General features: G+C 40.3%; 1 protein-coding gene across 1 annotated transcript in view; it reads left to right on the forward strand.

Annotated features, from left to right (window-relative positions):
• The window catches only part of LOC136863882 (zinc-regulated GTPase metalloprotein activator 1), a 209,828-nt gene that overhangs the window by 33,484 nt on the left and 152,214 nt on the right, over nucleotides 1-24,130 (forward strand). Inside the window, exons 2-3 of the mRNA XM_068226061.1 lie at nucleotides 18,165-18,209; nucleotides 22,314-22,370. Coding sequence (XP_068082162.1) covers nucleotides 18,187-18,209; nucleotides 22,314-22,370 — 80 coding nt within the window. The 5' untranslated portion in view covers nucleotides 18,165-18,186. The remainder of the gene's footprint in view (nucleotides 1-18,164; nucleotides 18,210-22,313; nucleotides 22,371-24,130) is intronic.

Below are 24,130 nucleotides of genomic sequence, written 5' to 3' on the forward strand. Positions count from 1 at the left end.
GTCATACGAAAATCAAGAAAGCACACTGCGTAGCCAACTCGCTCGGTCACTCGCTTAGTAATTGCAACACGACTAGAACACTGATACACGTTACTCTTTTTATTTTCTCGAAACACACACACACACGGATAAGAATGTTGCGAGATACTACATACTTACATGTTTTTTAAAAAAATAGGGGGGGTGAAAAATCATAAATTATATGTACACATGTTGTCTCCTCCAAGTTGTAAGACGACATAGACGCAGTACTGCGAGTTTCTGCTATAGCTGGCGCACGCAAGTAGCATGATATCTCAGAAAAAAAAAAATACGCGTGAGCTTGCATACACGCAAGTCAGACACAATGATGGATACCGCGATTCAAATCCTGGCAACTTATGCCGTCAGGAAGGGCATCCGGCTAGATCATGTAATTACACGTTATGACGATCGCGCAGGTCCCTCGCCTAGCATTTGCTATTTTTTACGGCTTCCGACAGTAGGAGTTCGAACCCGCTATCTCCCGAAGTAGCGAGAATGATTGCGGGTACAAGATTCCAACTTCCAAGAGACGTGGGTTATGTCCGGTTTCTGGAATGGTGAGATATCTCTTTGATAGATATTGATTTGTTACAGGTACCGATTCTATAAATGTTCGCCGCCTCTCACAGCATAATAGCAGTTAACTTGTCGAACTGTTAACTTTTTTTTTGTTTTTTGTTATTTGCTTTACGTCGCACCGACACAGATAGGTATTATGGCGACGATGGGACAGGGAAGGGCTAGGAGTGGGAAGGAAGCGGCCATGGCCTTAAGGTACAGCCCCAGCATTTGCCTGGTGTGAAAATGGGAAACCACGGAAAACCATCTTCAGGGCTGCCGACAGTGGGGTTCGAACCCACCATCTCCCGAATACTGGATACTGGCCGCAATTAAGCGACTGCAGCTATCGAGCTCGGTCTGTTAACTATTGGCTCATGGATCAAGTTTGATAACTGTCCACTAGATGCCACCCCGTGCACTACTTTGTTTTTATACATAGGGTTTGTTCGTACAGCAATCCGAAAGTATTCCAGTCTGTAAAGCTTATTTCGAACGTTTGTGCACTGGGAATTTGGAATGTCGTCTGTTCTTGCAGGCGTGGATTTCAATTCCATACGGTTTGAGGACAGCCGGAAAAGAATTGAGGATTGTTTGAAAATTTCTGCACTGGGCCTTACAAACATACCGTATTTAGTTTCTGTGATTGCTAGAATATAAACATTGTTTGACAGTAGTATAGTAATAAATACCGCGTAATTAACATACGTCACCTCTACGAGCATTCCAGAGGCAAGTGGGTTCAAACCCCACCGTCGGCTGTCCTGAGGATGGTTTTCTGTGTTTTCCCTATTCTCACCTCCATTTTCTTTTATAGACCACAGCGTCTTCCTTCCCACTCTTGACCACCCTTCATCTCCTGGCCTGAGAGAGGGACCCACCGTACCCCATCTGGATACGGATGAAAGCTAAAAAAGAAATATTTACCTGTAATGTAATATCGTTAACCGAAAACAATCTCATGATAAAAGTATGCGACCATTGCCAATGTAAGTAGGCGTACACTATTATTATTATTATTATTATTATTATTATTATTATTATTATTACAATGTTTAGTTATAACCTTAGAGAAATGTTAACTGGTTTGGTGTACATACCACACAATATTTTGTAACCTCTACAGACCGCCACATAAATTGTTACAAACACGTCACACACATGTACTTCCTACATAAATTCTTTTGTAATGTATTAACACACTCAACTTAATCATGAATCTTACCGGCACTTCTCCTCAGCAGTCAGTTAAATGGATATCTTTGACATTTCCCGTGTGTTTTGTGGTCGTTCAAGCTAGCATTTCTTTCCATACCTCCTTTCGTCAGAAATAGAACCGGTGTCATATGTTGTGGAAAATTAGTTTTGGAACCATATCCTGAACATGTTCACTATGGAAAGCTAGTCCATGAGAAACAGCAAGGTTAAGTGAACGTATCGCACCCATCGAATTTTATGATATTTTCTGTCTTAAATGGAAGATAATAATTGTTTTTGGGTAAATCAAGAGTGAAATTAAGGGCGAATTGTTGTGAATTGTTGGGAGTGAAATGAAACCCCCGAAAATAAAACTAGACGGAAACGTTCAACCAGCCTTTGGGTTTTGGACTTGACATACATGCAGTTATTAAGAAGTTGAAAAAACACTATTTTTTTAAATTCTGTCAGCTATTGGACTCACCTTTACTGTATTCCACGTGGAATGTTTTGTGGGTCCATGGATTCGCCAACTCTGACAAAGAGGTGATCATTGCCATAGTCTGCACATACAAATGAAGAGTAGTATTATTATTATTAAGTACATTGCAAATGGGAAATATCCCGGTGGCAATGGTGGCTTGCAATCTATATAATTATACAAAATAGCATGTCCTGACTGACTGACTGACTGACTGACTGACTGACGGACGGACGGACCGACCGACCGACCGACCGACCGACCGACCGACCGACCGACATATGTAATGAAATTTTGAGGATACATTTATATTAGAGTGTAGGTGCTCACTAACGGAGGGTTTTTGGATATTCCTTCGCTAAAGGGGTGGAAAGGGGGGTGAAATTTTTAAATGAGTATATCTATGTCTGAAAACTTAAAAGCTTACAGACGGAAAAAATTGCATTTGCAATCTCTTTTAAGAATAAAGAAACATGTATTTTTTTGTTTTAGGAAAATCCAATTAGTAGGGGTGAAAAAGGTACAAAGCGGTTTAAATACCTTTTATGAGGATACTTATATCTCGAAAACTGAAGGTGTTTCAGGCATGAAAATTTGTATTTGGAATCTCCTTTAAAATAAAGGAACATGAATCTCTTTCTTTTTGAAAGTCCAGTTAATGGGGTTAAACAGGAGTAAAAAAGGGGGGTGAATTTTTCGATGGACTATATCTACAGTGTATCTCAGAAACGTAACATATTACAGACGTAAAAACTGACATTTGGAATCTCCTGTAAAAGTAAAGAGACATAGATATAGTAATTTAGGGATATCTCGACACGCTAAGCAAAAACCTGTAATTTTGATCATGCTTTATTTGTAAAATATTTCAATTATTTCCCAGGTGATTTTGTACACAGTTAGTTTGTTTTCTATTATTTATGGAGAAAAATAACATTTAATAACATGTTAAATTATCAAATAAATAAAGGATGCAATAATGTCCACTTCTCCCGCACTTAGGGAGAACCTGACACTAGGTAGGACCTCCGAATAGTTACGCAACTATTGTACACAATGGGTACATATAAACTGCTCATCGTTTCCATTTTCCACACACATCTCGTGAAACAATTTCCTGCATTCCCCACTACATTGGACCCATGCCTCATTACGGTTGTCGTCACATACTGCGTAGTAATTCTCAGAGCAAAGAAGACTGCTTGAGAAACTAGCTTCCCCGTTGCGCACGCCGAGTTCTCGTCGTTGTCCTTCGATTTGAAGGATTCTTTTCATTTTCGCGTTTCCTATTCTTAAAATTTTCCCGATAATCCTGTGAAGTCACCGTGGCGGATGGGAGGGGAAGCAACACATCCCTATTCATACAGCTTATGCCTTATCAAGCACATCCGGATCTTTGCAGTGCGCTGAGTGTCCGTCGATTATGAACCGAATCCTGCCCTGAGGTTTGTAACGGTTTAGGCGATCAAGGAATAATGATTCGGATATTTTAACAACTGATCCACTGGGCATTCCTTTTGAGTGTATCTTTGCCTTACCCCTTTCATAATAACAAAGGGTGGGATAGCATATTCAGTAACATTACCACACACCATTACTGTTACCGTAGATCCCTTTTCTGTCGTGGTGCTGTGAAACACGTTTTTCTTTCCTTTCTCACTAATAATCTTCCCTTCCTTAAATATGAGCTGAACACCAGTTTCATTGACATTCAAAATATAACCAGGCTCTTGAAAAGCCCAGTCATATCCAACCATTGCCTTTTGGTTTTTAAATGTGCTTCTTAACACCATTCCTCTGAGTGAATCTAAAAGCCAGTTCTCGTAAGTCAGTCACTGTTCGCCCAAACCCTTTAGAATCGAGATGAAAAAGGTTGACTGACTGGTCCTCCATAGCTTTGTCAATTGTTGCTCCTTTTTCCAGTTTTCTATTGGTAGATATACCAGATAATATTCTGGATCTGAGTGTATTCCTTGGAATACTGAAATACTTCGCAGCTGTTGCTAAAGTAGTTCCATTTTCTATCACGTCCTTAATAGCAGCAGCCATATCTTCTGCATTCCATCGTCCAAGCAAACCTTTGTACACACATTTCCGTGGCATCCTCCACCTATAACCATTCGAATGCAAAACTATTAATGCGAAACTTCTACTTTATCATCAGTCTAAAACCTTCGTAATTTGAGTTTAATTTAACACTACAAACATTATTATAAAAATATCGCATTACAAAAATATTATTCATATCCTAATACACTACATTGTCATCATTTATTACTCCTACTAAACTGTAGAATTAACGCACCATTAAACCATGTCCCCAAAAATGTATCCCGGTTTAGAGATTCAGGGAGATGTCGACAGTGTCGAGATCTCCCAGCTTGTCGTGTCTACATCTCCCCGAGTTTCATTGGCAGGCAAGAGGTCGCAACACTTACCAAGCTAAAGGTTTGGCGATTTGGAAATGATATCACCACTTCTCCGAAACTTGCTTTGTGCGCCTAACCTAAAACATTATCTTAAATGTATCACATATCTACCTATTTCGTTACACAACCTACTCATCATATTATAGCAAGTTACTTTTAAATCATATATCACTTACTTACTCACCTTACATTGTTCATATGCCCTGTATTTGTAGTGATAATCGTCAGCTAACAGGGTGACCATGAGCACAAAACCATGCGGCTCCAGTAAATGTAGTTGCAAGTTTGACCTGTGCAGTACTGTGGTTACCAGAGGCTCTAAGCTTAAAAGTGTCGAGTTCTCCCTCATGTCGGGATCTCCCTAAGTTACCATAATATTTTTCGGAAAATCCCTTTAAGGGGAACTCTAAAAAGGGGGTGAATTTTTAGAATGAGCATATCTACAGTATATCTCAAAAACTTAATATGTTACAGAAGTGAAAATTTGTATTTTTAATCTCTTTCAAAAATAAGAAACATGCATTTTTTGTTTTCGGAAAAAACACTTTGGGGGTGGGCTGAAAAGTGGGTTGAATTCTTTAAATTAAAAATGCATATTTTTTCTTCAGAAATTACACTTAGGCGGGGGTGAAAAAATTTAAATAATAGTTAAATGATTTGTATGAGACTACCTATATCTAAAAACTAAAGATGTTGCAGACGTGAGAATTGGTATTCGGAATCCCTTTTAAAAGTAAAGTAACACATGTCCTTTGATTTCTGAAAATCCAATTAAGGGGAATGAATGAATTGAAAAATTAACTGAATTATTGTGTATGAGGATACTTATACCTTATGAAAACTAAACTTGATACAGATGTGAAAATTGGTATTGGGAATCTCCTCTAAAATGAAGAAACGCGCATTTTAGGGGGAAAATAAACTTGGGCAGAGCTGGTGAAGAGGAGTCGAATTCCTTTTATGAGGACACATATCTCAAAAACTGAAGATCTTACAATCGTGATAATTGGTATTTGGAAGATCCTTTATAAATAAGGAAACACGTACTTTTTGTTTTCGGAAAATTCACTTAAGGGGGGAGGGTGTAAGTAAGTGAAAAAATTGAATTATTTTTATGTGAATACTTATATCTCAAAAACTGAAGGTTGCAGTTGTGAAAATTGGTATTTGGAATCTCCTTTCAAAATAAAGATACACGTTTCCTATTGTTTTGGGAAATCCACTTTAAGGGGGGAAAGAATAGAAAAATTCGTTGAGTTATTTGTATGAGGATACTTATATTCGCCCTTTAAAAATAAACACGTATTTCTTTGTTTTCGGAAAATCGACTTAAGGGGGGGGGGGGAGGAGTGAAAATAAATAAAGAAGGAAAACACGTATTTTTGTATTCGGAAAGTCCAGTTGAAAGGAGAGGGGTGGAAAGAAGAGAAGAAGAAGTTGAATTTTTTATGAGAAAACGTATATCTCAAAAACTGAAGATGTTACAGACGTGAAAGTTTGCATTTTGAATATCCTTTAAAAATAAAGAAACACGTATTTTTTTCTTTTCGGAAAATCCACTTAAGGGGCTGAAAAGAATTGAAAAAAGAGTGAATTTTGAAAATGAGTACCGGTATATCTACAGTATATGTAAAAAATTTAACATGTTACAGAAATGAAACTTGGTAGAGCCCATTTGAAATGTCCTTTTAAAATACAGGAACACGTATTTCGTTTTTTTTTGTTTTCGGAAAAGACACTTAACGGGGGGTGAAAAGAAGTGAATAAATTTTTATGAGGATGCTTATATCTCAAAAACTGAAGATGTTACAGGCGCGATAATTGGTACTTATAATCTGCTTTAAAAGTAAGGGAAAATGCATTTTTTTTTATTTGTGGGAAGGACTGATAAAGGGGTTGAATTCTTTTTATAGGGATTCTTATAGCCTATCTCAAAAACTGAAGATGTTACGACGTGGAAATAGATATTTAGAATCTCCTTTAAAAATACACTCTTTTTCGATTTGAGAGAAGACTGTTTCTCACATGTACAGTTCTGTGTTGCATCGTCATCTTAGCCTCAAAAGGCAATAACACAAACGTGGTTTACGAACAGTTTCTGGGGTAAATGAAACTCAGTCGGTGAGTGTTTATACTTAGTACAGTACCGAGGAACGGTTACTTTTATCATTTTACGAAATCCACGGGAGCGAGTATCTGCTAGTCTATATACACTACAGATGTGATCCAAAGTATCCGTACACCCCCATCTTAGGCGCATTGTGTTGCCACCATAGGAGCGACCTCAGTAGTAGTGGTGGGGACGGAGCGGTTCGGTTCGGAGCAAGTACTGTGACGTCATTACTCGGTTAAACCGAGTACAACTTTATAGCGGTAAATTTAAACTTTATATTGACCTTCTAAGCTACAGTTTACATTTATAAAGAAGATTATCAATTATTATCAGTGGTACAATGCTCCGTACTTTCTATTATTTGTTATTTGCACAATTTTTATAATGTAATATACATTTAACACATAACGTAACAAACTGCAATTACAAATCTCTGCTTAATATAAGGCATATCAAGTACACATAAATAAAGAAATAAACATACAAATGAATAGACTAAGTAAATACAATAAATATTAATGCACATGGATAAACGTACCGTATTCCATAATGTGATAATTGACGAAACGAAATCTAGTGCTTTGAAATGTGCATAAACTCATATAATGTCAAACATTTCATTTATAACTATGTTGTAAGGAGTTAAATGAAAAATCTGTTAAGATAACATCAGTAATGGAAATAAGTAACGTAGACAAATTAACTCAATTCTTCATCTTGTGACGAGCATTAAAATCAAGACACAACACGTTGTACCCAGACAGTATGGGAAGTACCGTTGGTGTTCTGTATTGCATGGAACAGGTGTTATATAGGAGGAATTTCCATTCAGAAATATCAGAGTTTCAGCTCGTTTTGCTGAAAGCGACGACCTTCAGTCTGAAAGAATTTGTCCAGCACATGAAAATACCTCCTATGCGGACACAGATGTAGCAGGTACGCTGAGGTAAGCAAGAGCAAGTTCACTTAAGGGTCAATGAATATTGAATTTTCACGACCGCATTGTAATCCAAATCGACTCTCAAACTATTAGGTCGTGTTACGTGCATTTAGTACGTGTCGAAGAGATGTTAAGTACAGACAAAAAATACCAACCGGACACCAGCGGGATCCGAACCCACAACCTCCCGACTTCGCGCTGGTAGCTCTACCATTTGAGCTATGGTGGACTAGTTCTTTTCTTGTTCTGTTGGAAAGGATCTAAGCTACAGGTTTGGCTCTATCCTCTACAACCCTCAGTGACTGCATGTCTTCGCATACAAAAGTAACCAAACTCCTATGCAACTTATTTTTTTTTCCTGCACTGTCTCATCCATAGGCCCTACGTAGGAATAGAATTACTTTCACGATGTGCAACTGTATTTGTACCATGTCCTTACGATGCGCCCGTTTTATGTGATTCCATAACTTTGACGTTCCTCCACCTGTACAATAGATTTGATTGCAAATTTTACAAGTTGCGGATTTTCTACCTGGACTGCTAGTAAAATACTGCCATGCTTGGGAGGACTTTCATGGCATTATTATTGCTTCTTTCTTATTACAAATATCGGTAGAAAACATAGCTCAAAAACATAAACAAAGATATATGTAGTATAAGGAAACACAAATAGAACAGACGTCTCAGTCTGGAGTCTGAACAACAGGCACAGTGGTGTTGCGAGTGTAGCCTTGCTGGAAGGTTTACTGAAGCACTCGCAGCGCTATACGGAGTATTCGAGTTGAATTGGTGCTCCGCTGTGACGTCACGTAAACCTGAAGAACCGAGTTACTCTACGGTTCTACTCGCTCCGTCCCCACCACTACTCGGTAGTCATTCAGCATCGTGAGAGAGCAGAGTGGGGAGCTCCGGAGAACTCACGGACTTCGAATGTGGTCAGGTGATTGAGTGTCACTTGTGTCAGAAGTCTGTACGCGAGATTTCCACACTCCTAAACATCCCTAGGTCCAGTGTTTCTGATGTGATAGTGAAGTGGTAACGTGAAGGGACACGTACAGCATGAAAGCGTACAAGCCGACCTCGTCTGTTGACTGACAGAGACCGCCAACATTTGAAGACGGTCATCAACTGTAACAGGCAGGCATATATCCAGGCCATCACACAGGAATTCCAAACTGCATCAGGATCCACTCCAAGTACTATGACAGTTCGGCGGGAGGTGAGATAACTTAGATTTCATGGTCGAGCGGCTGCCCATAAGCCACACATCACGCAGGACAATGCCAAATGACGCCTCGCTTAGTGCAAGGAGCGTAAACATTGGACAATTGAACAGTGGAAAAACGTTGTGTGGAGTGACGAATCACAGTGCACAACGTGGCGATCCGTTGGCAGGGTGTGGGTATGGCGAATGCCCGGTGAACGTCATCCGCCAGCTTGTGTAGTGCCATCAGTAAAATTCGGAGGCGGTGGTGTTATGGTGTGGTCATGCTTTTCATGGAGGGGGTAAATCAACTTAACGGCGGTGGGGTGAAAGAAAAGGTGAGACCAATTGATTTTACTGTTCATAATGTACTTATAAGGAGCCTCCGTGGCTTAGGCGGCAGCGCGCCGGTCTCTCACCGCTGGGTTCCGTGGTTCAAATCCCGGTCACTCCATATGAGATTTGTGCTGGACAAAGCGGAGGCGAGACAGGTTTTTCTCCGGGTACTCCGGTTTTCCTTGTCATCATTCATTCCGGCAACACTCTCCAATATCATTCCATTAGTCATTCATTAATCATTGCCCCAGAGGAGTGCGACAGGCTTCGGCAGCCGGCGCAATTCATTACCTCGCCGCAAGATGTGGGCTTTATTCATTCCATTCCTGACCCGGTCGAATGACTGGAAACAGGCTGTGGATTTTGAATGTACTTATTCTAATCATAAACCGATCATTTTCAAACTTTCCTGGGTTCGTTTTCAAGAGCCATCTACCGAGCTCGATAGCTGTATTCGCTAAAGTTCGGCCAGTATCCAGTAATCGGGAGATAGTGGGTTCGAGCCCCACTGTCGGCAGCCCTGAAGATGGTTTTCGGTGGTTTCCCCATTTTCACACCAGGCAAATGTCGGGGCTGTACCTTAATTAAGGCCACGCCCGCTTCCTTGCAATTCCTGGGCCTTTCCTATCCCATCGTCGCCATAAGACATATCTGTGTCGGTGCTACGTAAAGCAAATAGCAAGAGCCATCTTTTTCTATGGAGAACGTTCTTAGATTACAGTAGATTCTCCTGGCATATAAATAAAAATTTAAACACATTTGTAATAAACGATAGGAATGAGATTGACCGTGCAATTGTTTACATCTATAGTAAGGTCAATAATTCACGGAGTATGTCATTCGCATCCTCAGAAATCCCGCGCACTTGCCTACGCGCGACAATGGTGCTGGTCACATTGTCAGCAATGACAATGGCAGCAGATGTAATTTACCGCCAACTAGCGGTCTTGCATCTTGCTCTGGGGTCCACAATGTTAATAATAATAATAATAATAATAATAGTAATAATAATAATAATAATAATAATAATAATAATAATAATGTTTTGGACCGTTGTCAAAATGTGCGGACCGCGCTGGAAACGTTTCCTGGACGGGTAATGACTACGAACGCAGTCCGGCCGCGGGCTCAGTACCGCCAAGGCACCCAAGACGACACCACGTCGGATCTCCTCGAGGATTTGATCCATATTAAAAATGTTTATAGGAAAAGATGGCAAAGATTTAGAACCCCAACTGACCGCGTGGAATACCTGGACCTAGCCCGGGAAGTACGAAATCGATTGCTGGAATGAAAGATTGAAAAATGGGAGGAACTTTGCCGTAATCTCTCAGAAAACGAGTCAGATCGCGAATTTCGGCGGATTATATATAAAACGTTAAGCATTCAAAAATAAATTTGAGTATAATACCGTAGCGAAGCACGGGTATCTTGCTAGTAGTGTATATAAACTAACTTTGTCCTGACTGACTGAATGATTCATCACCGCCGAGCCAAAACTACTGGACATAAAGAAATGAAATTTTGGGGGTACATTTATATTAGGGTGTAGGTGCTTTTTGAGGGAGGATTTTTGGATATTCCGGCGCTAAGAAGGAGAAAAGCGGGGTGAATTTTTAATATGAGGATATCTATATCTCAAAATCGTAAACGTTTACAGACGTAAAAATTAGTATTTGAAATCTCCTTTAAAAATAAAAAACACGTATTTTTTGTTTTCGAAAAATTCCATTAAGGAGGATGAAAAGTGGGGGGAAATGGGTTGAACATTTTTATGAGGAGACTTATATCTCAAAAAGTGAAGATGTTACAGACATTAAAATTGGTATTTGGAATCTCCTTTGAAAATAAAGAAACACGTATTTGTGTTGTTTTTTGATAATCCGATGAATAGGGGGTGAACTTTTAAAAAGAATATATCTGCAAATTATCTCAGACAGCTAACATATTACAGATTTGAAAACTGGTATTTGCAATTTCCTGTAAATGTAAAGAAACATAAATATTTTTTTCGGAAAATCCACTTAACCGGAACTGAAACAGAGGTGAATTTTTATAATTAGCATATCTACAGTATATCTCAAAAACTTAGCATGTTCCGGACGTGAAAATTGGTATTTGGAATCTCCTTTAAAAATAAGGAAACATGTATTCTTTTGTTTTCGGAAAAGCCCTTAACGGGAGGGGTGAAAAATGAAAAATTAGTTGAATGATTTGTATGAATATATATATACACCAAAAATCTATAAAGATGTTACAAACGTGAAAATTGGTATTTGGATTCTCCTTTAAAGATAAAGAAACACGCATCTGGGGGGTGGGGGATCAACTTTCTAGGGGTGGGGGGGATGAAAACTGAGATGAATTCCTTTTATGAGGATACATATATCTCAAAAAGCTGAAGATGTTACAGTCGTGGTAATTCGCATTTGGAAGCTATTTTAAAGAAACGGGTATTGTTTCACTTAAGTGGGGAGTGTGGAAGAAAGTGAAAAAAATTGAATTCCTTTTCTGGAGAAACTTATATCTAAAAACTGATGGTATATTGAATCCCTTTGAAAAATAAAGAAACACGCATTTTTTGGGTGGGGGGAAACCAACTTAACGGGCGGGGGTGGAGTGAAAAAGGAGTTGAATTCTCTTCATGAGGATACCTATATCTCAAAAACTGAAGATGTTACAGACATGATAATTTGTATTTCGAATGTTTTTTCAATGTAAAGGCACACGTATTTATATTTTTTGTCTTTGGAAAATCCACTTAAGTGGTGAATTAATTGAAAAATTAGTTGGATTCTTTATATGAGGATACTTATATCTGAAAAACTAAAGATGTTGCACACGTGAAAATTTGTATTTGGAATCTCCTTTAAAAATAAAGAAACACGCATTTTGTGGAGGGCTGATCAACTTAACGGGCTGGGGTGAAAAAGGATTTGAATTCTTTTTATGAGGTTAGTTATATCCCAAAGCCTCCGTGGCTCAGACGGCAGCACGTCGGCCTCTCACCGCTGGATACCGTGGTTCAAATCCCGGTCACTCCATGTGTGATTTGTGCTGGACAAAGCGGAGGCGGGACAGGTTTTTCTCCGGGTACTCCGGTTTTCCCTGTCATCTTTCATTCGAGCAACACTCTCCATTCTCATTTCATAGCATCTATCAGTCATTAATAAATCACTTTGGGAGTTGCGACCCCATCGTACTAATAGCCTATATATGATTCATTCATTACATCCCTGACCCGGACAATGACTGGAAAACACGTTGTAGATTTTCATTTTCAGTTATATCTCAAAAACTGAAGATGTTAGATGCATGAACATTTGTATTTGGAATCTTCCTTCAAAGTAAAGAAACACGTGTTCTTTTGTCTTCGGAAAATCCACTTAAGGGGGGTGAATGAATTGAAAAAAATAGTTGAATTTTTTGTATGAGGATACTTATATCTCAAAAAGGAAAGATGTTAAAGACGTGAAAATTGGTATTTGGAATAAACTTTAAAAATAAAGAAACACGCATTTGTTTTTTTGTTTTTTCGGAAAGTCGACGTAAGAGGTGTGGGGTTGAAAATAAGTAAATAAGGAGTTGAAATATGTTTATGAGGATACTTTATCTTAAGAACTGAAGCTGTTACAGACGTGAAAGTCGGTATTTTGAATTTCCTTTCAAAATAAAGAAACGCGTATTTTTTGTTTTTGGAAAGTCCACTTAAGGCGAGAGAGGATTGAAATGAAGTGAAGAAGAGGAAGTTGAATTATTTTTATGAGTATACATTTATCTCAAAAACTGACGGTGTTACAGACGTACAGACATGAAAACTGGTATTTGGAATCTCCTTAAAAATTAATGAAACATGTATTTTTTCGTTTCCGGAATATCCAGTTAAGGGGCTGAAAAGAATTGAAAAAACGGGTGAATTTTTAAAATGAGTGCCGGTATATCTACATTATATGTCGAAAACTTAACATGTTAGAGACAAGAAACTTGGTATTTGGGAAGTCCTTTAAAAACCACTAATATGTACCTTTTTGTTTTCGGAGAAGGCACTTAACGGGGGGGTGAAAACAAGTGAAAAATAGTCGAATTATTTTTATGAGGATACTTATATCTTAAAAGAACCTCCGTGGCTCAGACGGCAGCGCGTCGGCCTCTCACCGCTGGATACCGTGGTTCAAATCCCGGCCACTCCATGTGAGATTTGTGCTGGACAAAGCGGAGGCAGGACAGGTTTTTCTCCGGGTACTCCGGTTTTCCCTGTCATCTTTCATTCCAGCAACACTCCCCATTCTCATTTCATAGCATCTATCAGTCATTAATAAATTACTTTGGGAGTGGCGACCCCATCGTACTAATAGCCTATATCTGCTTCATTCATTACATCCCTGACTCTGTCAATGACTGGAACACACGTTGTAGGTTTTCATTTTCATTTTTCACTGATATCTTAAAAACTGAAGATATCACAGGCGTGAAAATTGGTATTTGTAGTCTCCTTTAAAAATAAAGAAACATGTATATTTTTTATTTCGGAAAATACACTTAAATGAGGGTGGGGGAAGGACTGATCAAGGGGTTGAATTCTTTTTATGGGAATACTTATGTACCTAGGTATATCTCAAAAACTGAAGATGTTACAGATGTGTGAATAGGTATTTGGAATATCTTTAAAAAAAGAAGAAATATATATTTATTTTTTCGACGCGCGAGAAGACTGTTTCTCACATGTACACTTCTATGTCGCATGGTCGTCTTAGCCGTGAAAGGTATTACCACAAACATGGTTTTAAAAAAATTCAAGGGTAAATGAAACTCAATTTTTGGGTGAGTTTTTATACTTTAGGAACTTTCAGATAATGTCTTAGTACAATGCCGAGGAACGATTACTTTGATCAAATTACGAAATCCACGCGAGCGAAGCCGCGGTTAATTGCTAGTGCAATAAAAAAAAGGTAACATAATTACCCAACAACAACAAACAAGCAAACAAGAGTACAACAAGCAAATCCATGGGAAGAAAATGTTACAAGAATTACTACTAGTTTAACCTTCTAAATCCAGCATCATCATTTACAAATTCATACACAACTTAAGTATTTCCCGAATGGAAATTCTAAGTTCCCATGGTGGGAATTGCATCTTTTTCCACCAATAGAGCATGTCAAAAAATAGATCAGATGTAAGGCTTTTCAGGCGTTTGCTCTATTAACCAGCGTTTCGTCTTAGGTCTGACACTAGACTCATCAGAGTGGGATGTGTCAGACCCTACCCACTGACGCTGGGGTGTATGCAGGTGAACTTTTATTTTTCATGTTTTCATTCCCCACCTGAAGGGCGGGGCGGGCCCCCTAGATCGTGACGCGATCTCTCGGGCCAAGAGAGGTGAAGAGAACTGATTCGTGTGTTAAATGAAGAAGAGGGAAAAACGACTTGATACCGGAAGGGAATCTATCAAAGACTGCAGGAGGTAATTTATTCCAATGCCTTATGGTCCTGTTAACGAAAGAAAACTTGCCCACGTCCGTATGCTGGTTTCTGGCCCTAATTTTATGCTTATGATAATTTCTCGATAAGTATGAGGGAGATTCCAACGTATTCGTAATACTACTCCAGGCAGCCCTTCCCGTATTGCTCTTATAAAGACCACACAGGCGAGCTCTAGGTCACCCATAAAAATGTGATAAGAATCAGTGGGATACAAGCATATGAACGATACAGGACAGTCTCAGGATGTAAATTCGCGCTTATAACCTCAATCAAACTCATAACAGTACTTTCATTAAAGACAATTTCCTTTACGTCGCAGCAACACAGATAGGTTTTGTGGCGACAATGAGATAGGAAAGCGCTAGGAGTGGATAGGAAGTGGCCGTGGTTTTAATGAAGGTACAGCCTGATGTGGAAAGTGGAAACCACGGAAAACTATCTAAAGGGCCGCCGAGAGGGAGGGGGTTCGAACCGACTTTCTCTCGAATACAAGTTCACAGCTTCGCGACCCTAACCGCACGGCTAACTCGCTCGGTGACAGTATGTTTGTGTAGTCTGAATCTATCGATTAATTCGCCCTCACTGTGCATCACAAGAACATCAGGCAGACGTTCTAGAATATTACCCATGTCTAGAACTGCTTCATCGAAAAACTATGAGAATGTACTAAAGCAATACGTGTTAGCGGCCGACATGTTGTACATACAGTACTGCGCAAGGCGCATGCGCCCGCCAAGTTAACGAATAGGACCCTTTGAAGTAAGTGAAGTGAACGGGCGGTTTATCCAGCCGATAGATGTATCTTACGTTTGTGCAACGCAAAAACGCAAATTAACCTTTGATGCCTCTGCAGGTTGGATATCTCATGTTTCAGAAACCGACATCAGTTGGGTGTTTCTCCCTGCTATTTTTGGTTTCCAAAGTAATCGACAATCTGGACAGTGAGTCTGCACTAGGATTGAGAGAAAGATACAGTGTGCACCCAAAATAGGACCGGTTTATAGTTAAATGTTAAAATAAATCATGGACACTCAGTTCTTCCGTTGAATGTTGTCATATTGTTTGTTCTTTAACGCTGAAATAGCTTGAAGTCACACCGGTATGCAGCCGGACTGAGTGATTCAGACGGTAGAGCTGGCGGGTTCCATTCCAACTCAGAACAGTTGCCTTGTTCGGTAGATTTCCCGGCTTTAAAAGAACCTCTACGGAACAAATTTCCGGCACCTTGACGTCTCTGAAAATCGTGAAGCAGTTAGTGAAGATATTTACACCCACGAAACAGTAATTCCATTTCTAAATAGCTTCGAACTAATGAAAAATTGGTTTTACCTCCCACTGACCACTTCTAAGGTTTTGCGACACGCCGAGGTGCCGAAATCTTGTCCTGCAAATATTTCCTTACACACTGGTAAATCTGAGCACCTCCAAATACCACCGAACTGAGCAGGGATCGACCTGCCGAATTGGGTTTAGGAAACGAGTGCTCTTCCGTCTGAGCGACTTAACCCGACATAGTCGAAATAGTTGGAAAATGTAATTTGATGAGTTATTTCATAATTGTTACTAGAATTAACTTCCCTTGCTCTGAAGATGCTTGCTTCACAATCGAAACATGTAATATGTGACATGGTGGCAAATAAATAACCACTGTAGGTGATGGTGGTGATTATCGTTTTAAGAGGAAGTACAACTGGGGGCCATCCTCTAATCGCCGTAGTCGCCATGATTTTGAATGTAAACATGCGAACATACATGCATTATGTTGTACAGGTGTACTTAACGGGTGATCTCGTATGCCAAGGCAAATGGTTGACACTCTGTAGAGAACGCTGCGTGAGGACGAGTGTTATTCTGTTGGAAAACTCCCTGTTGAATACTGTGTATGAATGGCGTTCAGTCACCAGTCTGACGTACAAGTCCGCTATCAAATTTGTTGGGATAACGACGAGAGTGCTGCTGCTGTCGTAGGAATTCGCTCCCCAGATCAGAACTCCTGGTGTAGGTTCAGTGCCTCGACGCCGCACACTGCTTGGTTCAAAGCGCTCATTTAGCCTTCTCCTTACTAAACTACGGCTATCGCTGTCACCAAGACAGAAACGGCTCTCTTCTGAGAACACATCAGATCTCTACTCCGCCCTCCATTGAGCTCTAGCTTGACATCACTGGAGTCGAAGATAGCAGTGATTCGGAGTTAGTTGCATGAACGCTACAGGACGTCTGGCTCGGAGATGTTGCCACAGTTTGCTGTGTCACACTCGTGGCGCTATAATGGTTGCTACAGATGCAGTACGATACACTACACCCATGCAGTGAATACGGCGCCTTCCGTCGTTTGTGGCCGAACCCTGGTCTTCTTCAAACAGTGCCTTCTCGTGACCATTGTTGTCATGTGGATACATCGCTGCCAAGTCTTTCTACAATATCGCGGGGAAAGAACATCCATCTTTTCGTGGCCCTATTACACGGCCTCGTACAAACTCAGCTGCTAATACTGCCTTCTTCGTGAAGATATTTACACCCACGAAACAGTAATTCCATTTCTAAATAGCTTCGAACTAATGAAAAATTGGTTTTACCTCCCACTGACCACTTCTAAGGTTTTGCGACACGCCGAGGTGCCGAAATCTTGTCCTGCAAATATTTCCTTACACACTGGTAAATCTGAGCACCTCCAAATACCACCGAACTGAGCAGGGATCGACCTGCCGAATTGGGTTTAGGAAACGAGTGCTCTTCCGTCTGAGCGACTTAACCCGTAGTTTAGTAAGGAGAAGGCTAAATGAGCGCTTTGAACCAAGCAGTGTGCGGCGTCGAGGCACTGAACCTACACCAGGAGTTCTGATCTGGGGAGCGAATTCCTACGACAGCAGCAGCACTCTCGTCGTTATCCCAACAAATTTGATAGCGGACTTTGATAGTGTACAGTGCGTCTTCAAAGGAACCTTGCATTCAGGTTCTTAGTGGCGCTACTAGCATCATTCTTTGTTGACTAGCGCGCAAATTTGAGTAGGCGTGATCTTTAACATGTGCAAACACGCCCCCCAAATGTCGTGTATCTAGTACACCTCTTCCTTGGTGTTGGGATTTAATTTTCCGGATGTTTATTATTTTCGAATTATCTGTTAAATGTCTTACATTTTTTATGTCGTTCATTTCATTTTCACACCAATTATGTAAACAATGGATGTGATTCATTTATGTTTTATTTGTTGGTAACGAGGGCTTGTACGTTGTTTAAATCAACCACTTGTCGAGTTGACTTGAATATTTATGACGTGTAGAACGACTGAAAGACTAAAGTTACTGTATTTAGTAGTAGTAGTAGTAGTAGTAGTAGTAGTAGGTAGTAGATTAGTGTTACATTTGTACTTCTTACGGTATTTTCTTATTCCTTTCAGGCGCATTAACGCTGTGGCCGACATGATCGAAACGATTCGAAGCGGGTAAGAACCATCTTCTACATTTTCAATCTTGTGTGTTACATTTTGGCATACTGTTGGGTAGAATTATTGAGGAAAACTCTTACATCACACAGATTAAAGAATTTAAAGAACTTGTTAAATTCAGTTATTTATTTGTTAATCTCAACAACATGAAGATATGTAACTTGCATCCCCCCCACCCCCACCCTCCCACTCCCACCAAAAATGTACTGCTATTCTTTCGTAGTGTTTTGCATCTCGATGATATATTTACCTTCTGTACCTTCGAGTTAGGAAGAGGTACATATTCCACATTCTGTTGTCCCATACTGAAGAAGATCTCTGTGTTCGCAATTGCCTGAAAATAAGGAGTATCATGTACGTTCCAGGGCTGTCACTGTAAGAAGTAGAATATTACATACGGGCGAATGGTTCTCGTTCTCTTCAAAGTAGTCCCCTTCGTAGTCGATGTACTGTTCTAAACGTTGTGGAAGGGTTTGGAAGCAACCGGAGAAACCTGCTCACTGTCGGCAGCCTATTTGATTTCCACAATTTCTTTGCGCTGCCTTCTTTTCATCATTCGCTTCAGCCGAGGAAGAGGAAGCAATTAGTCGGTGGCAAAGGGGAGATATGTGGTAAACTAGCACTTTCTGTCTAGTAACAAATTCCTGGACCAACAGAATAGCGTGTGGTCTTGCATTGTCATACAGTAATAACCCTTGTCCAGACGCTCTGAGGTCAAATATGCTAGTCGTGTGCAGTGACTCATATCTGTGGAATACATACATTCTACGAGAACATCTGTGACTTAACACGTTTTGAAATAACTCAGTCCACAAATTCGCTGGTCTTCTCACATTACAACATGTTTTCCCATGGATACGGGTAGGATCTTTCGTGTTGACCTCGTGACACCCATTTTTTCACTAACCGTGTTCATCGACTGAAAAGCTCTGTTTTTGTTGTGGTCATGAAGGAAAATAATTTACTATGTTGCTCTCTATGTTTAGTATATCTAGGGGTTAGGGGGTCAGTAAGGAGGGAGAATTTTTCTCCTGCGAAAATTGTTGGCAACACTGTTTAGAGTATTTCATGTTATATGAAGGTGATTTTGTCTACCAACATGTCTCAAAGAAAGAGTGACTATAACTTAATTCTTGGTGTATACTAGTAATAACAGTGTTTAAAAGATCTAGTTGCTTGAACAAAGCATTAAGACCTAAGGTTCTCAGTTGCATATTCTCATGTCGAAATGGTATTATTTTTTTGTTCATTAACATTGCCACGTGTCAAAGAAAAACGATGACATGGAAAGCCGAAAAGAACCATGGCGATCTCGGTACAGGGTATATTGGCCCCGAGGGCCTTGTAATCTTTCCACTGTGTTATGTCAAAAGGGTAGTTAGCTCTATGCCCGACCGATTTCCTCCCAGGTTGCTCATTTGTGTTGTATACTGTGTGAATACCAGGGCCTGATTAGAACAGATAACCATTACCAACCCGGCTGGGGTGGTCCAAACTTTTGTACTGTTCTGACTGGAATAGATAACTGTTAGAAAAGAACAGGTGAGATAAGCGCACCATTACCAACCCGGCTGAGTTGGTCCAAACTTTTGCACTGGTCTGCTAGAATACATAACTGTGAGAGATGACCAGCTTAAATAAGCGCACCATTACCAACCCGCCTGGGTTGGTCCAAACTTTTGTTCTGGTCTGACTGGAACAGATAACTGTGAGAGAAGAACAGGTGAAATAAGCGCATGTTTACCACCTCGGCTAGGTTGGCCCAGACGTTTACGCCTGTCTGTAACGTCCCAATTTCGCGCAGAAAAACCTTAATAGCTGTTGCGTAGTCAAGTGTGAGGATGTCCTACGTAGGTACAGACGGGAACAAATTTTTTCATCGAAGTATATGATTAGGAGAAATTAAAATTCTCCGGTGTTTGAAAACTGTTAACTGTAGTATAAAATTGTCTCTTAAAATTCCAAACTTACAGATTAAAATAAATTTATCAACGGCGACTAGTTTTGTTAAGCATTGCTTCATTTAAAAATAATCATAGTCATCTTGAATACGGGTAATTCTTTCTTTCTTCCTCAGTTTCCTTCGAAACTTAAATAAGATCTGAGTAGAGATGTCACATTTTTGCCTCTGTGAATAACTTACTTATTCAATCACATGTATTTGGATGGTTCACTGGTTTGTGTAATGTCGAATCCCATCCTTCAGCAGTATTGTTCGTGCGATGTAGCAGTTTATGGCAGTTCCAGATGTCAAGTTTAGACAACTGAAGCCAGAGATCAAAAGGTTATGGCGAATCGCTCTGAATTTCTCCCAATCGTCTTCCATATCTGTGGCTGGTAAATAGGCTTGTGCATCCCACATTTATATTTGGTGTCTGACATTTTCATCGTGCTTTCTTGAGCAGTTCTCCACAGAGCTTGCAAAAGTGGAAATGACTCCCACTTGCTATCACTCCTGGGAAAAACTTCTTCAAAGCAGTTGTGGGACCTGTTTCAGATTCTGTCTTCGATAGATCAAGATTCTCTCGTACTTTTCCACGTGGCTAATTCAGGTGCTTCCCTACACGAACGTGTACTGTAAACAACTGGCTGAACTGTTTGCTAAAACACTTGATGGTTCCGTCTACGAAAAGCCCCTTTTCATTTTTTTTTGCTAGTTGTTTTACGTCGCACCGACACAGATAGGTCTTATGGCGACGACGGGACAGGAAAGGGCTAGGAGTGGGAAGGAAGCGGCCGTGGCCTTAATTAAGGTACAGCCCCAGCATTTGCCTGGTGTGAAAATGGGAAACCACGGAAAACCATTTTCAGGGCTGCCGACAGTGGGGTTCGAACCTACTATCTCCCGAATACTGGATACTGGCCGCACTTAAGCGACTGCAGCTATCGAGCTCGGTCCTTTTCATTTAGAATTTGCAAAGAGTTAAGATCTTCACAATCTACTGATTGGTTGGCCAGCAGAAATTAGGATCCAACTTCCGTCGTAAACAAATCGAGTGGAATATGAAGCTCTTGAAGATCATGCTGAAGAAAAGGAAGGCATTTCGACAATCAGTTCGTATCCGGACAATGTATGTCTACCCCTTGGTCCCATTTCTTGATACGGGGTCGGGGATGACGTGAGATGGCATTCTATGACATGTTTACGACAGGATGCCCTTCCTGACGCCAACCTCATGATGGTGAATGAAATTGGGTAAGGAGGTGGAAGGAATCTGTTGTGGCCTATGAATAGCAACTGTCACGGCATTTACCTGGAAGAAAAAATGTGAAACTATCCGAGGACAGCCGACGGTGGGGTTCGAACGCACTCGTCTCCCAGTTGCAGAGCTTGTTAACAGGCGCGGTGTCAAAGGAATAGCAGCATTTCCATAAATTTCCAATCTGTTTCTGGTTTCTCTATACATCAACTTTCCCTAAATCACCAACACACATTCACACACGGTACAGTGCTTCTCTGCAACTCTCCCGTTTCTCGTATCCGCACAACCAGCTGACTGTTCCATCCTTATTTACCCTTTCCTTCCCTTATCGGTGACCGTTATACTCAGCCAAAGGTTTTCCCTTGGTAGTTTCTATTATATCCATACTTATCATGTTGCAACAAATCAGAAGTTGAATTGCTACAAGTACGCAATAAATTACTTGTAGTACAGAGGACGAAAATTACCTTGTAACGTGCACATTGGGGAGTGTCTGTTCAAAAGGTGCTATTTCCACTTAAAAACAATTCAGTGTTCCATCCACACACATTACATAAGTTGAGTAATCCAGACGGGAAAAATGTAATTCCTTAAAATTTGCCTTTTTTACACGTTTATTATGTTTACCCAGAACTTTCTTTTGGTGAAAATAGAGCCCTCATTTGTGAGTAGACTCCACAGACTGGAACACACCACTTTGAGAGTATCATGCAGTATCACCCAAGACTGTGTGAGATGTAGACTTTCACTTTGCTTACTCCCTTACAAACAGGATTCCTGCCGTAACTCCACATTGTCCTTTTGTATTTGTTACTATATGTTGACTGTGATACACCTGGTATGTTATTATAAAATATGTAAACCAAAAATTAATTCTGGTAATGTCTTCCTTTCCCAGAGCCGCACTTGACCAAATATTGGACCTTGGGATGTATTCTACAGACACGGAGAAGTTGTAAGTAGCATGTGTTTTCAGACACTCCTAAGTTAGGTTGAACATGTACTGCATACTTGGACAGTTCGGATAAGAAACATGTATTATTAAAAATCGAGATATTGGTTTGAACATGTGGTCGTTATTTTGGGTACCAGTTACTGCAATAACAGAAAGCTATTTCTTTATTGATAGAAATGACGTGATCAGGACCATCGTCATGTAATATATTTTAGAAAGAGGTTGTATTGTCACGTAGGGAATACGTGGTGATGTTTTAAAAGGAAGTACAATTGGGACATTGGAACAGGTTGACCTTTTCAAGTCGTTAGGATGTATGTTCTCCACGTTGCTAGTATAATAAGTAAAGTTTTTCTTTTAAATTGGCATTCGGTCCGAAGGTCCATGCTGCCAGGGAAAGGTGGGATTTTCGCGCTGTGGGGCCTGTGATGGCGAGTTTCTCAACTGCACAGCAGATCTCGGTGATGGTTGAGGATAGTTTTGACAAAACTAACAAATTAAGATCGGCCTCGATTGAAAACTAAAATATATAACCGTATATTTTTGTATCAGAAATGAAAGTCAGAAAACTGATGTTGGCAGGGGTATATGTTTTTTGTGAGCGCTTGGTATAACTTTTCTTGCTGTTGTATTTTTTACAAACCATCATCAGGTAATTCCGATCTGCAACGTGAGCGGGATCAGGTGGACAGATGGGCGATTCAATATAATATTAATTCTGTGCAAATAGCTTGGATGCACTTAGAGTAGATATTGCGTTCGTAAGTGACGATACTCGATATTTTCGGACACATCCAACAGCTTTCATATCCTTAGCACGTTTAGTATTGTTTATTTCAAATAATATTGATTAATGTGACTAAAAGTTGCATGCTCGGAAGAAGCATGTTTTCGGTTCGTTTTGATTTGGAGTATTCCACTGTACAATATGACACCAGCACCGCCATTTTGGAGATGACTGCAGTGCGATTGCCCTGCTGGCAGTTTATACACCATTACTAGGAGTGAGCCCCAACCCGTGGTGTTGCTGTTGTTTTATTTCCTTCAAGAGAGTATTAATTCTTTGCACATTATATGGCTGTTAGCTGGCTGATTACATTATGAGTTCAGCTCGCTTGACAAATTACTCAAGTGCCCTACGTCCCCTCACTTCCTCTCCCCCACACCCTGTTTTTGGACAATGTGCGTAACGAGGCGAGACACAGACCGTGCTCGCCCTAATCCTCCTCAGGATCAAAAAACCGCCTAGACTTGATCAATAAACTGCAAGTTGTTTTGGGACGACACATTGAGCACGACGAAACTTCATAATTGTGGTGAAAATGTCACTCCTGACGACTCCGAGCCATTTACTAGCACTCCACGTGTACTTCCTGGTGTGGGGGACGTAATCGTGAGTGTACCGTCGAGGTTGAGATCCCGCGGACCTGCATTCAAGCCTGTAACTGTTCTATTGGACCAGTCTCCTACCCATTATTTTCGCATTTCCAAGGCACAGAACAACATGAAAGTTATTGACCTATATTTTTCCTTTTTGACGAGGTCTCTGGTGTGTATGATAGCTCTGGAACTTTGTCACTGAATCTTCCCCAAGGAAGCCGTGGTTCAGATCCCGGTCAATGTGAATGAGACGATAGAATTAAAAAGTCACATCCCAGTGTTTCGGCTTGTGAGTAAAGCTGTAGATCTCGTGGCTTAGGTCTGTATATTAATGTGATTGGATGGTAGCCATGCTCTTCAGTTAACCTTTAAAATGTCGC

The sequence above is a fragment of the Anabrus simplex genome, chromosome 2 (assembly GCF_040414725.1).
Source record: "Anabrus simplex isolate iqAnaSimp1 chromosome 2, ASM4041472v1, whole genome shotgun sequence".
Taxonomy (NCBI): Eukaryota; Metazoa; Arthropoda; class Insecta; order Orthoptera; family Tettigoniidae; genus Anabrus; species Anabrus simplex.